The 17,231-nt window shown below is 43.0% G+C and overlaps 3 protein-coding genes across 3 annotated transcripts in view; 1 reads left to right on the top strand and 2 right to left on the bottom strand.

Moving 5' to 3' along the window:
• Positions 1-2,015, bottom strand: part of WFDC8 (WAP four-disulfide core domain 8) — a gene marked incomplete at both ends in the record, with an annotated part of 32,816 nt that extends 30,801 nt beyond the window's left edge. Inside the window, one exon of the mRNA XM_081033355.1 lies at positions 1,933-2,015. Within this exon, the coding sequence (XP_080889481.1) occupies positions 1,933-2,015 (83 nt within the window). The remainder of the gene's footprint in view (positions 1-1,932) is intronic.
• A 437-nt stretch (positions 2,016-2,452) lies between these two features.
• Positions 2,453-4,250, bottom strand: WFDC9 (WAP four-disulfide core domain 9; the record flags this gene model as incomplete). The annotated part of the gene is made up of 3 exons (XM_081033354.1): positions 2,453-2,489; positions 3,008-3,155; positions 4,160-4,250. 3 exons carry the CDS (start codon positions 4,248-4,250, stop codon positions 2,453-2,455), a joined length of 276 nt encoding a protein of 91 aa, XP_080889480.1.
• A 4,927-nt stretch (positions 4,251-9,177) lies between these two features.
• Positions 9,178-10,299, top strand: WFDC10A (WAP four-disulfide core domain 10A; the record flags this gene model as incomplete). Its single annotated transcript, XM_081033353.1, has 2 exons — positions 9,178-9,268; positions 10,151-10,299. The coding sequence occupies 2 exons, from the start codon at positions 9,178-9,180 to the stop codon at positions 10,297-10,299; spliced, it is 240 nt and encodes a 79-aa protein (XP_080889479.1).
• Between the last annotated feature and the right edge of the window lie 6,932 nt (positions 10,300-17,231).

Below are 17,231 nucleotides of genomic sequence, written 5' to 3'. Positions count from 1 at the left end.
GGGCAACAGAGATGGGTTGTGTGAACAGGTGATTGTCTCCTCTTTCACTACCACTCTGTCTCAATAACAAACATGCTGGGAGTCTCTCCCCAGCCCAACCCGAAGTCTACTAGCATTAACCACCATGACAAGGCAGGACAATTTGGGCTTCCTGTCTTCTTCAGTGGGTGGCACAGCTGAAGTTTCAGTTGATGCTCAGTTTACACAATCCAGAGCTCTTGTGTTATGTGTCTATGTGGCTGGCAGAGTAACAGTAGTGTCCCTCTGTCCACATTCTACTGACCCCCTTGGGGTCCTTCCTCTTCTCTGTGCCAATTGCTCTTTTGCTAATATTGACCAAGCCACATCTTCTCTCTCTTTCACCTCTCAAATGAAGGTGTGAATGAGATATGATATGGAAGGGGAGCAGAATTTGTCACCCTAAAATATGTCTCTTTGGCATAGGGATTATTTTAGGCTGGTTATTTTGAAGAAAATGCAGGTACAGGAGAAGTTCTGAAAATCAGTAAAAACTGCCCTTTTGTAAGAAACATTTGCATGCATGTATAAGGGAAATCTCTACTGGTAAATGTGTCCTTCTCTCTGTATCCGGCTGAGAAGGATGCATTTAGATCTCTAGAAACTCTTTATCATGGAGAAGGCAACAACTTAGTTTTTCATAGCAGCCATACCCTTGTTTACTGTGCCTTTCCTGGTAACCTCCTATACTGACCTTCCCCTTCTCCCCAACAGCTTTTTTCTTTAGCTGAAGATGGTATTTAAGGTGTGATGGTTTATGCCATTTCAAGGAGCTACTCAGTTTTCCTGAGTCTCTGCCATGTACAGGAGGTATACATGTCACTAAACTTCTATTTGTTTTTCTCTTGCTAATTTGTCTTTTATTGGGGGGGGGTGAGAGGGGTGAGGTGGAGGGTCCTCAGTCAAGAACCCAATATGGTAGAGAGAAAAATTAGTTTTCTTCCCCCACAATATCAAGGCCAACTAAGAGGATAATCTTTTCCTTCCCTAGTCCTTCCTTTGGGAATCCATACCTTTTGTTCTTCTCTACTTTTGTTGTCAGGAAGGAGTAACCACTTTCACCCTGAAGAACTCCAAGTCCTCCCTTCCCTGAAGACAAGGACAAAGCCCCACTCCTGAAGGACATTCACCAGAATGCCTGAGCCATTACTCTGAGCTCTAAGGTACTAACCAGTGTCCTGTTAGGCCTTAGTTCTATGCCTGGCCTTAGTGTTTGCTGCATCACATTCTGAAGCCTTTCCTTGGGCTATACAGTTGACAAGTATGATGTACTGACCCGCCCATCTAAGTGAGAATATCTGGTCCTCTGGGCCAGGAAGAGGAACACACCTGGATACGTAGTAGATACTCTATAATCTCCTCATCCAGGGGAAATTATGTTTTTTAAATGATTTTCAAGATACAAACGACAAATGCTAGAAATTCAGATATAATCTGGGGAGACGATATGGGCAGGGCAGCCTGCTTTGCATTACCTGAAATCTCAAGATATGAGTAAAACTGCCAGGAAGACAGAACTGATCTGGCAAGAATAATAGGGTACTGGAGATGGAAGAAGGAAGAGTCATTCTGGAAGCTCAAAGAACCCACCCTGAAAGCAGGAATGCTTTCTCTAATACCAGGAGATGCCAGCTGCTTACCAGCAGAGTCTTTGTTCAGTTGGACAGCATGTTATGGGGGCCAGGGTCTTGGGTCTTGGTTTTGGATAAGTAGACAGGTCAGAGATTGCCCTGTGTTCACCAAATTCCTTTCTCTGCTGTTCTTGGACATACAGATAGACTACATTTCCTAATCTCCTTTGCAGATAAGTGGGACTATATGACTACATTATGGCAAATAGAATGTGGATACAAATAATGAACTCTACTTCTAAGCCTGATCTTTATAAACCTTCTGTTTGAGCCTCCATGCTACCTTTCTTCTCGCACCTGCTGACTGAGGAGGCCCTGGGAGATGGTGGAGCTATAGATGGATGGTGCCCAGGGCCCTTGAGTCATGGTACGGGTGGCTGTTTACTGACAACCCTCAGTGACATGTATTGTGAATGAGAATAGACTTTTCTGTGTTAACCCATGACATCTTCAAAAATCTCTGTATTTTTGTTACAGCTGTGAGCCTACTTGACTAATATATCAGTCTAACCGGAAAGGCAGAGCTGGGTGCCTGAGCCCATAATGGGATGGGAACAACTGTTAGGACACTTGGGGATTATAATGAGAGAAATGGAGTCACGGGGATGGAGTACAAAAAAATTGTAGAGCCCTCAGGTTGGTATATCAGTTTATTTGGCAAAGACTTGAGCCTTCTCAGGAGAGAGTGGTCAAGGGGAGAACAGACAGGTCCTCAGCTGGAGCCAGTGGTATCGCAACAGTGAGCCAGGCAGCACTCTTCTTAGACCACGAAGTCATCTCCTGCCCACAGGAGGGTGAGCCCCCTAGAACCTAGGGTTTAGCATGGATTTAAAGGGTTCTCTGGAAGAGAAAATTAAATGGTTAAAAGTCAGGGAACCCTAAGGAGCCTCCATTCCCAAACATAATAACACCCTTGGCTCCAGTTAATGGGAACAAGAATTCTTTCTGTAAGATCAGGAGTTACCCACTTTTAAGCCATTTTACCCAAGAGGTTCGCCAGTGGAGCAGATAGGTGGAAACCAGGTCTCCTTGGGCCTGGTTGAGACCAGGGGCCATCAGAGGCCAGACCTACAGAGGCAGTAACTAGGGGCTTGAACAAAGGAGGGATAAACAAACGGATGGATGATGATTTGGGGGAACTGAATGAGAGTGGGAAAAAAAGGAGGTCCCATGTTAGTATTTTAGTTTATTTTATAGTGAGTGGCAACCTAGGTGTGGAGTTAGGAGAGCATTGCCTGATGCTACCTGTCTCTTTGACCAGGATTTCGGTGATGGTGGCTTTCTGTTCCAAGCCACATCTTCTGAATGTGAGGGAGGAAGCATGCCCAGGCCCCTCCTTCCCTCAGCAACCAACTCACTCATTGTCCAAGCAGATGTGTCCACAGAAGGTCCAGCAGCATGTATGATTTAGATATAGACATTCTTGTAATTTAGTGCACCTTTTCACACAATACTTTAATGGAGGCTGTAGCCAGCACTGTTCAATTTTTCTTTCTTCAGCTGGAACTGAGATGGTAGAAGTTGGCAGGGTCTATCCATCTACAGCTTAGAGAAGAAATCCTTCTCAAGTTTAACAATTCCTGAGCTCTGGAACCTGAACTCCAAGCCAGAAAGTATTTCTCTGCCTTTTAAGAAAAGTCCCTGCCTTGAATTCACAGGAGACCATCCTTTCATGACATGCCTTCTCTCTTTCCACATGTTCCCCACAGCACTGCAGGCCTTCAGACCCTCTCCAAGTTCCCTAAAGATAGGACCTAGGACACCATCACCATGTATGACACCACCTCAATCAAATCTATTCTCATCTAACCTTAGATGTCAGGACCTGCAATACCCTCTCACTCTTTTAGCAAATTTCCATACCCAACTTGCAGAATGGAAAACTGAGATGGAGGAGACTAGGAACCTACTTTTCCCCTTTTCCATTCTCTTCCCTGTTGATACCACCTAAGCATTCAGCCTATCCCCAAATTCCATATCTTTCTCTGGCCCACAACCCTCCCTCTCAGTCCCTTCATTTCCCCCATTTCTTATCAGATGACCCCAAACTTTGACTCTTATTTGTTTTGCTTAGTTTTTTTAATGGTCTAAAAGATTCTTCCCCTCAAACAAAATGAATGTGTTAAAATGTTACTCTTTTGGTATTCATCAAAGGCTCACTCAAATCAGACACCTAGATTCTGAAAATGTGGGCTCAGAGGGAAGCTCTGTGTTGGTGTTTCCTCTGCCCAAGCTGTTCTAACACTGGTAAATATTATTTCCTGTGAGCTTATGAAATGTAGACAAAAACTACATTCCCTTTCCATATACCCATTATTGCTTTCATGTCTCGAGAGGGGACTTGAAGGGGACCATATTGGGAACATCCAACTTAATCTTTCTTGGATGTCTCTGCTTCAACGAGGGTTCTGATCCTTTGAAGGGTGATCCTGGAAATAGGGCCCCGAATCAGGTATGCCAGACACCCCAGGCCTGGGCAGAACACCATCTTCCCTTGCCACGCCACCTACATAAATGTTTTTTCCTGATTCCTCCCAGCACAGGCAGAAGCATCACAACACCACAGATGAGAATGATGTGTAGGAGAACCCAGGGCTTCATGGTAGTCTCTATGTGTGTTTGGATTAAGTTCTGGCAGAAGACGGGTCTCCAAATGCTGCTAAAGGTAGAAAAGAAATTAAGTCGAGAATAGGGTAGGAAAGGGAGAGAAAGTGCGTGTGAATAGTGTGTTGTTCTTTCTACTACTTTTCCTTTACACTCTCGGGCACTTAATAGCATAACAAGCTAATCATTGGCTTCCTAAGTCTTCTCCCCATCTCACATTACCTACCGCTTCCTTTGCAAAATTACTTAAAAATGCATTGCTAGTTTTTTGATTAAAAAGCAATAAATCTTCAGACTGTATAAATTGTAAAACAAACAAACAAAAAAATACAAAGAGGAAATAGATAAGCATTAGAAATTCCACTGCCACGGACAGAGAGAACCAATATGTGTGTATCCTTTTATGTTGTCATTATTTTTGTGAAGTTGGAATAATAGAACACATTAAGTGTCCTGATTTTTTATATAATTTAGTCACGACCCTAAAACAAACAGTACCAGAGTGATTCCAGGGTGAGTGATGAGATGGATTACTCAGATGGACTTGAGAAAAATGATGGCCAACAAATGGTCAGAGGACTCTTAAAACGTTCATCTACATAGATGGTCGAAATGCAAGTTTTAGGCACGTGAATCATTGACACATTGTCTTTGAGGCAAATTGGATTTAGGTGGCTTGAGGAGAGGCAAGAGCAAGAGAAGGAGATTATGGAGAGAGAGAAAAGGAGGAGAAAAGTCCTTAAAATGTAAAAGATTGGCTATTTGGGAGCTTCTACTCTTAGACGCTTACATCAGCTCTGCAACCTACTACATTCAGGACCCACATCCCTGCCAGCTTGCCTTGGTGTGGTTTGATAGAGAGAAATTGTGAAGTTAAGGTGTTGAGGTTTCATTTAACATCGGGCAATATTTACGTCAAAAAATACAAGTTAATTGGTGAAGCTCCAGGCCAAAGGAGAACTATCTTTGAGTATGGTAGGCTTCCAGAAATCCTATAAATCACTTGCACTCTTTGCACAGGAAAGCCAGCGAGCAGTGGCAGGATACCCCGTCCTTGAGCATGGCTCAGAGCGTTCTTCTGATCCTCTGAAGGCTCCAGCACAGAGCAAGACAGATGTGCAATGCAGATGTTTTATTAGCCACTTACAGGTGAGGCTATGAGGTATGAGGTAACTGGGTGAAGGTGGGCATGGACTGGGGTGGCCTCTGGATTCCTGGTACCAGCTTTTTGCACAAAGAAGGAGTAAGACTGGCACACAGTGACAGAAACACAATCAGTCCGAAGTAATGGGTTCTATGAAGCTGTTTATTTGTATTCAGAAATATCACTCTAGAGCCGAGTTTTCCAGAGCTTTGTGGTCTGTTCATTTAAAAGGCCTCATGCTGAGTCCAGCTTTCTGAGTTCCTTACTGGCCCTTAAAGGGTGCTCAGGATCTGGGGATGCCCAGTTCCCTTCTTTGCACACCTCAGGTGTGGGTAGTAATCCCAGAGAAGAAACGCAGCATCACGCCCAGGTTGGGTACTACTCACACACAGAGTTCTGGGGGAATTCTTTGGCCATCCTGTGATATGGGATAATGAAGAGACCCCTAGGCATGCAAATACACAGAACTACTGCTCCTCCAAAATTCAGGACCCCTGGGCTTTCCAGATAATGTTAAGGAAGAAAAAGTATTGGACTTCAAGTCAGGAGTGCTGGTTTCCTGTTTCATCTCTGCCTCTTTTCCCTCTGGGACCTCAGACAGGACAGTTACCTCTCTCTCCATTTTCTTATTTGAACAACAGACAATAATCCTCGCCTCACAGGAAGTGTTGATACCACCAGAGCAGTGAACTCGTCCAAGCAAGCCACAAATAAAAGCTCATGCCTCGAGAGCCTTACCCCACCTACCTCTGAAGGTGTCTAGGTTGAGTGTCTGCAGGAACGGGCTGACAGCTCTTTTATCTGGACTCTTCTTCCTTGGAGAGGGGGAAGGGAGGTTGTGGCCTCAGACAGGGGGCAGAGAGCTGAAAGACAAAATTCAAAGGCCTAGAACTTAATGATGATTTTGGTAGAGATAGATCTTTAATTACTGCCCAGGAACTTCGTGTTGACCATATCACAGATTGTTTTCTTTGATATTCACCCATCCAGAGGTGTAGGGTTTTCTTTGATGCAAGCAACGTCTCCTGCTAAGCTAGGAGGAACATTGTGTACCTGGGTTGCAGCTCTAGCCACCCCCAACAGACACCAGTCTAGAATCTTTATCTAATGCATCTGAGTCTATCCGTAGGCAGCGAGTGGAGGACGGTCTGTATACCTATTTTCCTTTGACTTGTGTGGGCTTTTGAAGGTCCCACTCTTCTCTGTCTTGATTCTCCTTTGCTCATTAAAACACAACATTATCTCCCACCATATGCCCTATGGCTTTTACGTGGATAAAAAGAGACTGAACAAGAAGGACTTCAGAAAAGATACATGACCACCTTGCAAACTGATCCAATCTAGCATCACGATCTTGGCACAGGTTTGTGAGCTGGGGGTTAGGGGCATTTGTTCACCAAATACCAGAGAAAGACATTATATTGGGCGCACATACACATGACTTGGAGCTCATGACAAAATAAAGGAAGAGTTAAATGGATAAGGACCAGGGACTCCCAAGGAACAGACAAACCTCCTTCTCTAAACCCTGTCAACAGGAATATTTTATGACAATGACAAGATATATCCAAATATGAGTGATTTTCCCCAGGTTTTGTTGGGTGCCTTGAGCAACGGGAAATATAGGCCAGGACTCTGGGGACTTAACTGAGGAGGGTGGACCAGTACAGAGGCAAGAGGCAGAATTTGGGAACCTGGGAACAAAGGTGTGGGAGCAAACTGAAGGGAACTTTGATGGGGATTGTACATAGTGCCAAACCTAAAATGACTGAATTATGCATTCTCAAGACACTGGTTTATATGAAAGGAAAACAATGTCCCATGAAGGGCGATCCCAGCCTCATGCTCTGTATCTGGCCCAAATGTTGGGGGTCCTTACTGGTTTTCTTGAGGAGCACGGTTACTGATGAGTGCCAAGGATCCACCCAGGATTCCTGCCAGTTTTCATTCTGGATCACGCAGGTGGGTCTGCAGAAAGCTGTGCAAAATTTAGGACAACTCTCTCTCTCTCTCTCTTCCTCTCTCTCCTCCCAACCCAAAAGGTTTTTCTTCCAAGTTTCCTCTTCCAGAGCTAGGTCTTAATACCCGATTAGGGAGAACAGAGATGGACCACATTGAGAGCCTACCGTGTGCAAGGTATCATAAAGGTGTTTATATATGTCATCACATTTCATCCTCAGAGCTGGGGTGCCAAAAGAAAATATAGGTCAGCTGAGTCTATAGAGGTCATAGGATTTTCCCAGTGTTACAAAGCTGGTGTATATTGGAGTCAGGATATAATTCCACATCTGCCTGAGCACAAAATCTATGACCATTTCTCTGCTACCCAAATTTTTATAGACATTAGGGGACGGATTCCTGCCCAACATCTCCTCATTTACACTGCAGTGGCCTACAGGATTTGAGGAAATTGACATTCCTTCTCTGTTGAGTTAAACAGGTTTATTTCAAAAACTAATTCTCTCTCTAGTTGTCTATCTATGTATATGTACACATATGTATGTATGTATGTATGTGTATTTATTTATACTTAAAATACCTACTTACTCTTTCATCCATGAATTCCACATTTCTTACATTAATCTAAAATCAAGGCAACCAACCGAATGAGAGAAGATGTTTACAAATGATACATACAATAAGGGGCTAACATCCAAAAAATATAAAGAATTCATATAACTTAAGAATAAAAAAAATCCAATTAAAAAACAGGTAGAGGACTTGAACAGACACTTCTCCCAAAAAGACATACAAATTGCCAACAGATATATAAAAAGGTGCTCAACTTTACTAGCTATTAGGGAAATGCAAATCAAAACCACAACGAGATACCACCTCACACCTGCCAGAATGACTATTATCAACAAGACAAGTAATAACAAGTGTTGGAAAGGTTGTGGAGAAAAAGGAATCCTCATACCCTGCTGGTGGGAATATAAATTGATACAGCCATGATGGGAAACCATATGGAGGTTCCTCAAAAAGATAAGAGAAGATTACAGAAATAGCTAACCAATATGCTGTATAAATGAAATTAATATAAAATAATATTGAAGGTCAAACAAATAAAAATAAATTGAGAGCATAGTTACTATGTGACTCAGCAAACCCTCTTCTGGGTATCTACCCCCAAAATCTGAAAACATTTATTCATAAAGATATATGTTCCCCTATGTTCACTGCAGCATTATTCACAGTGGCCAAGACATGGAAACAATCTAAGAGTCCTTTGATAGACGACTGGATAAAGAAGATGTGGTATATATACACAATGGAATATTACTCGGCTGTAAGAAAGTATGAAATACTGCCATTTGTGAAAGCATGGATGAATCTTGACGATATCATGCAGAGCGAAATAAGTCAGATGGAAAAGGACAAGAAATCATACATGATTTCACTATACAATGAGACACACGTTAATGCTATGCAGTGAGATTATTATATTTTAAATTATATTTTTCTTTCTTCCACAAATTATTTTGTAATTAGAATGTAGAAAACATTACATCTTTCAGGAACAAAAATCTGTTTGTTAAAGGCGAGGGTTAGTTATGCGAGAGGAGGAGCCATCTCTGCAGAAGCCCAGGGCCCACAGAGAACAGGCCACCAAAGGAGCAGGCACAGGGGAGGGAACAAGGTCTCTTTGCTCTGCCCAGGGCTGGCCAATGGGGGCAGTGAGGAGCCCAGGATAACCAGTCCTTTCTTGCCTTCCCTCCTCACACCAGCTCTCCACGGAAGTCTGTGCCAGACTTAAAGCTCACTGCTCTGGCCAGAGTCATGCCAACCCGGGCACTGATGCCCATCCTGCTTCTCTGTGTGCTGCTGCTGCAGGCCCAGGGAGGGCCCCGCAATCGGAAGAAAATTCAGAGTAGGTGATGGGCTGGAGGCAGCGATGGGGAGGAGGAAGGAGGGCTGTGTCCAGCTAAGGAGGACCTGGGATTGGCATCCTGCTCTGACCACGGCCCTATGAAGACTCTGGGCTCTCCCAGACCATGGCCCTCCAGCCCCTTTACCAGCCCTGCGACTAGTGATGGGGTGGAGGGGAACCTACATCTTTTTAGTCTCCATTCCAAAAACCCAGAGCTATATGGTACATGTAATAGTGAAAGGAGCTGAGAATCAGAAGGGAAAAAACAATGACTATTCTTTGATTTATGACGTACGTGACAGGTCAACACCCAGAGATATTTATGGGAGTGGTGTAGAACGAATAGACACTGGGAAATTATATTTTGGGGTGTGCAAGGTCAGGTTAAAGTTATCACCAGATGGGCCACAATGGTGACAATGGAAGAGAAATATGAAAGGTGTTGTGTTGGGGAAGGTGCAGGATACTAGCCTGTGACAGTGACAAGAGGAGAGAGCGGGGAGAGGCAAGTTCAGCTTCCTCTCTGCACCCTGCAAATTCTCTTGAGTGTCTCAGACTCCACTGAGTTTTCAGGGTCAGGGTATAGATTGTATGAAGGTGACTTCACCGAGGCCGTGACTAATATGGAGACAGGGTCCTGGCTGCTGTGTGTGGAGAGGGGCCAGGAAGCCCAGGCACTGAGATCTACTGGGGGAGAACGGGGGTAATGGATTTAAGATACAATTGATCACTAGGATTTGGTGTGAGACAGAGAGTAAGTTTCCTGACAAGTCTAAGACTGTCATGAGTGGGACTGTGTCTGGGGTCCTGGAAGAGGCTCTACGCTTGAAAGAGGTGCTCTGTAGGGGTGGCTTTATTGACCCTGCTTCTACTCAGTTTCAGGTACACAGCTACCCACAGAAATCAAGGCCTGTGAGAAACGAGTGAATATAATTATGTGCAAACGCCTCTGTCAATATCACCAGGAATGCCAAGCAAATAACATATGCTGTTCAACCTTCTGCGGAAATGTTTGCATGAACATACTGTGAGTGGCAGAGGGGCTGGGCTGTGCAGCCGGCTCCCCCAACCCTCTGTTTAAGACTGTGCCTGCCACCAAAGCACAAGGACCTCAAATCCCCGGCACAGGGATCCCCACCGACAGCAATGCCACCCTCCCCACTGTCTGAGCTACTTGTTCCTATCAAATAAACCAGAACAAATGTCCAGAGACCTGCCTAGATTCTTCCCAGTGCTTGTGATCATGAAGAACCCAGGGCAGACCCCAGAGTGCCCCCGCCTTTCTGGGCCCAGTGCCTGATCCTTCAACCCTTGTCACGCTTCTCTACTTTCTCTCCCTTTGGCCCACGCACCCCAGCCAGGCCCCCGAGGCTCCGCCCCCTTGTGGCTCTGCTCACTGAACCAGTACTCCCAGGGGGGGGGAAACTGCTCACGTGTAGCATCTCTAAAGAGAACATTCCTCACCCTGCAGTCAGAAGGGCCAAGTCAACCATGAGCTAGGCGGGGGCTAGCTCCTGGGGCAAGAGTAGGCTGTCCAAGGATGCCTCATCTTAAACTTGACCTGCCCCCGTCTCTTTCTCCCCATTCTCCTTGTGAAGGTCTTTACAATGAAGAACATGAATCCCAGAGAAGCGAAGTGACAGGCCCAAGGCCAAAGGGAGTGAGAGGCCATCCGTGGTGTGGCTGCAGGAAGGCGCTCCCTCGGCACGGCCTGGCGGCTCGCTTCTTCCGCATTATGGTGAGACCACAGGCATGGAAGTGAGTGCCTGTGCTCACCCCACACTTCCCCACTCCATCCTCCACCAATATGGCCGCTCTTACCCTGAGGCCTGCAACGGGGTGCCAGCGCCTGCGACGCCTCTGCCTGCCATCAACTGAGTGGTCCCCACCTTTCCTAACCCCTCTCCTTAAGGCCTCATTCTCTCTCTTCTTCTTTAATCACAGGGAAGCCACAGGTGGTTCGAGATGACGCTGCTAAGCATGGGTTGGATGAGGTGGCTGTGGGTCTTGCGCGTGGTCTCAGGGTGTCAGTGAGACTTAATCACTGGGTACAGACTCCCCATCCGTGTGATCACAACTCCTCCGAAATGGTCCTGGGGCGAGATCCAGGGACGGAGTCATGTGTGGCCCATCGGGAAATGGAGTCAAGTGTGCAGAACTGAGGCCGGCAGGCCATGCTGGAGGCGTGTGTGCCCTGCTACACTCCAGTCCAGACTCGCTGCTGGGTATCAGGGAAGGACACATCCGAGGAGGAAACCGGCCTCCATCGGGCCAGAGCCTCCCACCCACCTCAGGCGCGTCAGGGCTCCTGGTGTTGGAAGATCTGCCTTACGTCCACAACAAGCTGCCCTTGCACAGGGAGCCGTAGGAAAGAGAGCATGACCAACCACCCGCACAGACATCATCCGGGATGGACGGGCGGGGGTCCGAGATGGACGAAGGGATGCTTTCCAGGAGCTCTTATAAGGGTGCAGACTCACATGGCCTCACTCCAAGCATCTTCCCCGTGCTTGGCCATGCCCCAGACACCCTCGGGGAGACTTAAGACAGGCAGAGTTACCTGCCGGGGCCCACATAGGAAATGACCTTCCATGTCCACGTCCCGTGCTCCCTACCATGTGGGTACACTAGGGTGCCAGGCTGACCTAATCTTGCACCTGGCATAAGCACCATGGACCATGACTCATACAGGAAACAGTTGTTCTTTTCCCCTGTGATAACTGGTGCCCTGACCTGCTATCCAGAGAGCTCTCTGGATATTCTACCCTGCCCCACAGAACTCAGAGGCTCCCCTAGGATGCTATGGCTGGGAGGAGTGCTTGCCTGGACAGAACTGCATGTTCTGTCTTTACTGGGAAAACCATGTGCCTCCATGTTAGGTAGAGTAGAGGAGTGCAGACCCCTGGAAGACCTTGAAATCACAGAGGCAGAGAAAGAAGCAAATGCAAATTCTGCCTTGTTCTGGGTCTCCACAATATCGTGTCTCAGCCTGCAGAGAATCTCAGTCAGGGCTGGTCTGCTTGTGACCAAACACTTAGTCTCATGGTGGCCATGACTTTGGCATTATTTGTTCTGTTCTCACGCTTCAGACTTGCTCCTTTCAAATTCTTTCTTCCTATTCATATTGATGAAGGTAATCAGAAGTAGCTTTCTTGCATGTATCAGCTCAGCCACGTAACTTCACTGTCTTTCCTCAGGACTAAGTTATCTCCTTGTCTCTCTGTGGAGACTTTGATCACTTGATATCCCTCAGAACACCATGCTGGCCCGTCACACTGATAACATTACATTAGCTGGCTGTAGGAAACAAAAATAGCAGATAGACTAGTGCTTTACCATGTGCATGCCAGAGGGTGGAAGATACACCTATAATCGTTCAGGAGTTGCCATATCGGTGAAATTTCCTGAGATCCAGTGGTCTGGGGCAGAAGATACGTTGCAAGTATAACCCAAACATTATGAAGAGAGAATTGGCAATATTTATGCACAGATTGAATCATGTGTATTTCCATTTCTGCTTGTGTTGGCTTTTCCAAGGAATAACGATATGTTCAAGGAGTTAGTTATAATAATGTAACTAATAATAGATAAATAATTCCTTAGAATAGGGAAAAACTGGACCCACCAAGACGTTTAACAACTAATGATTAATTGGCAGAGTAATCTGTTAATCTAGGAAGTTCCAATATATCTTTAAGACTATGGGGAAATATTCATCATATATGTTAAATTTAAAAATAGTCACAGGACTTTCCTCTATTTTTTTATTGTGGTAAAATACACATAACAAAATTTACCATTTTAATCATTTTTTAAATTTAAGTATGTATAGTTGGTATACAATCTTATATTGGTTATATTAGTTTCTGGTATACAGTATAGTAATTTGCCATTTTTACCTTACAATGTGATCACTCCACTAATTCCAGTAATCATCTTTTCATTTCTATTTGCAAGGAATATCTTTCTTCATCCTTTCACTTTCAGTCTGTGTGTGTCATTCGATCTGAAGTGAGTCTCTTGTAAGCAGCATATTGATAGGTCATGTTTTTTGTTGTCTTTTTTTTTTTAATCCATTTTGCCACCTTATGTCTTTTGATTGGAACATTTAGTCTATTTACATTTAGGGTAATTATTGACAAGTATGTGCTTATTGCCATTTTGTTAATTTTTTTTGTTGTTTTTATTGTTCTTCGCTGTTCTTCTTTTTCTCCTGATCTCTTTCCCTTTGATTTGTTGGTTTTCTGTAGTGTTTTGAATGAATTCCTTTCTCTTCATTTTATATGTATTTTTTGTATGTTTTTTGTTTATGGTTACCATAAGTTTTATATCTATCCATTTATATCTCTGGCAGTCTATTTTAAGCTGATAGGCATTTACATCTTAACCACTTTAAGTCTACAGTTCAATGGTATTAAATTCATTAATAATATGCAACAACCACCATTCATCTCCATAACTCTTCATCTCATAAAACTGAAACTTTATGCCTACTAAAAAATAACTCTCCATTTCCCCATTCACTCAGCTCCTGGCAACCACCATTCTACTTTCTGTCTCTATGATTTTCACTACTCTAAGTTTCTCATAAAAGTGGAATCACATATTACTTGTCTTTTTGTGACTGGCTTATTTCATTAGGCATAATTCCTTAAGGTTCATCCATGTTGTAGCATATTGCAGATTTTACTTCCTTTTTAAGGCTGCATAATATTACACTGTATGTATGTATTATATTTTGCTTATCCATTCATCTGTCAGTGGACACTGGGGTTGCTTCCATGTTTTAGGTATTGAGAATAATGATGCTATGAACGTGGGTGTACAATTATTTTGTTTAGTTATCCTGCTTTAAATTCTCTGGGTATATATCCAGAAGTACTGCTGGATCTTATGGTAAAACCTATTTTTAATCTTTTGAGGAGCCACCATACCATTTTCCATAGCAGCTGTACCATTTTACATTCATTTCCATCAACAATGGATTTCTGTTCAGCTAGTCTTCACATAGTTCTCCAAGCTGATCTATAATTTAGTTGTAATCTTAATGTGGTCATGGGAGGAGGTGAGCACAGCGTTTACCTTCTCTGCCATCTTGACAGGAACCTATTTAATCCATTCCCATCAACAATATACAAGGTTCCAATTTCTCCACATCCTTACCAACAGTTGTTACTTTGAGGCAGGGGAGGGTTTGATAGTAGCCATCCTAATGGGTGTGAGATGGTATCTCATTGAAGTTTTGATTTGTATTTCCCTAGTAATCAGTAATATGGAACATCTTTAAATGTGCTTATTGGCCATTTGTATATCTTTTTTGGAGAAATGCCTATTCAAGTCTTTGCCCATTTTTAAATACAATTGTTTTTGTTGTTGAGTTTTAGGAATTCTCTAGATATGGTAATTCCTTATCAGATATATGATTTGCAAATATTTTCTCCCATTCTATGGGTTGTCTTTTTTATTCTGTTGGTAAGTGTTTTTTGATGCACAAAATTTAAAATTATCCATGAAGTCTAATTCATCTATTTTATATTTTACTACCTAAGCCTTTGATGCCATATCCAAGAAATCATTGCCAAATTCAATGTCATGAAGATTTTGCTTACTTTTTCTTTTAAGAGTTTTGTAATGTTAGGTCTTACATTTGTCTTTGATTCATTTTGATTTAATTTTTGTATACGGTATTAGGTAAGGGTCCAGTGTCATTGTTTTGCATATGGATATCCAGTTTTTCCAGCACCATGTGTCGAAAAGACTGTTCTTTCTCCATTGAATCATCTTAGCACTCTTGTCAAAAAATCACTTAACCATATATGCAAAGGTATATTTATGGCCTCTCTATTCTATTCCATTGGCCTATATGTTTGTCTTCATGCCAGTATCACACTATTTGTTTAATTTTTTATTTTTTTTAATTTATTGGGGTGACAATTGTTAGTGAAATTACATAGATTTCAGGTGTACAATTCTGTATTACATCATCTATAAATCCCATTGTGTGTTCACCACCCAGAGTCAGTTCTCCTTCTATCACCATATATTTGATATTTATTTTTAAGTAAAGCAAGGATCAGCTTATTCAAGCAGAGGAGAAGAAAGAAGCAGGCTACTCCATAGACAGAGCAGCCCGTGAATTGATTATTGTAGCTTTGTATTAAGTTTTGAAATCAAGAACTGTGAGTCCTCCAGCTTTCTTCTTCATTTTCAAGATTATTTTTGGCTATTTGAAGTTCCTTCAGATACCATATAAATTTTAGGATGGGTTTTTCTATTTCTGCAAAAATATCATTGGGATTTTAATAGGGATTACATTGAATTTGTAGACTACATTGAGTAGTATTGACATCTTAACAATATTAACTCTTCCAATTTATGAACATAGGATGTGTTTCCATTCATTTGTCTTTTCAATTTCTTTCAGCAATGTTGTCGTTTTCATTACACAAGTTTTCCACCTTCTTAGTTAAATTAATTCCTAAGTGTTTTATTCTTTTTGATGTTATTACAAATGAAATTGTTTTTGTAATTTTCTTTTCAGGTTGTTCATTCTTATTGTATAGAAATGCAACTAATTTTTGTTTGTTGACTTTGTATCTTGCTACTTTGCTGAATTCACTTATTAGATCTAACAGCTTGTGTGTGTGTGTGTGTGTGTGTGTGTGTGTGTGTGTGTGTAATCTTAGGATTTTCTACATATAAGATCATATAATCTGCAAACAGAGATAGATTTACCTCTTCTTTTCCAATTTGGATGTCTTTTATTTCTTTTTCTTAATGCAGGTTAAGTCTGTGTTTCAATATTCAAGTTTTCTTGACAGAGCTCTCTCTTTTCATAAGCACAAAAGCCACAAGATATTGGTGATAATGTAGTGTTAGGCTGATGCTAGCAGTGGAGAAACTAATACAGAGATGGATGGGGCTTTACAAAAGTCATCACATACATGTTAGAGAAAAATAGACACGGGTCCACCCCCACCTCCACAATCACCCAGACTTCCAGGAAATGTGCGTATTGGTGGAGGGGAAGCTCCTGTAATTCCACAGTGTTCTGTCTCTACCTGCATTACCTGCAACAAGAATTCAAAAAGAAAGTACTCCTTGAATGGAATTCAGTGACAATGTTCTGTACGCACCCAGTTTATGGCTTGGGGGCAGAACGCATGGATCTACCACAACCAGAACCATGGTTACATTCTGAGTCTTTGAAATCTGTTCTGCTCATCACCTGCCCCTTGTGCAGGGGCTCAGCAGTTTCCAGACACCGGGACAAAGAACCATCAGTCAATTACCAGTGCTTCCAGGGTGAACATCTTCAAAGGTAGGTGGAGGTCAGAGTTTCCGGGCTGGAAGTATGAGCCTACAAACACTTTCCTTTCTGGTGTGGTTAGATGAGTTCCCTTTTCAAATCGGATGCCCAGATCATCCCAATACTATTCCTCTATAGAAGAAAGTATTGTCCTTGTTCAAATGGAGAAACTGAGACAGAGAAAGATGACATGGATGGACACCATGTCGCTTGGTGTGTGACACCCTGAGAAGGACACTAGGTATTGCCTACATAGTATTTCCACTGAGAATGCAGTGGGTCTCACTCATCATGAAGGAACCGCAAATAAGGAATGTTGAATTGAAAGAAAAGATTGGCTGTATTTGTATTTGGAGTCTTCAAAAATTTCAGTGTCGTCAAAGAAAAAACCGAGAGTTGTTAGATGGGCGGGGTGGGAGGGGGGATAAGGGGAAAGGTGAAGGGATTAGGAAGCAGCTGGTAACCACAAGATGGCCTCAGGGTTTTTTGAAAATTAATTTGGGGAACGTATTCAATAATGTTGTAAAGATTTTGTTGGGTATCCGATGGACATGCATCCTATTTGGGAGACCACCTCAGGGATACTGTGGATGCCTGATCATGGCATTGTACACCAGAAGCTAAACATTAATGAATGCCAACTATAATTTTATA

Source organism: Rhinolophus hipposideros, assembly GCF_964194185.1.
Source record: "Rhinolophus hipposideros genome assembly, chromosome: 22".
Lineage (NCBI taxonomy): Eukaryota > Metazoa > Chordata > Mammalia > Chiroptera > Rhinolophidae > Rhinolophus > Rhinolophus hipposideros.
The sequence above is the reverse complement of the archived record's forward strand: the minus strand, read 5'-3'. Positions and strand labels throughout refer to the sequence as shown.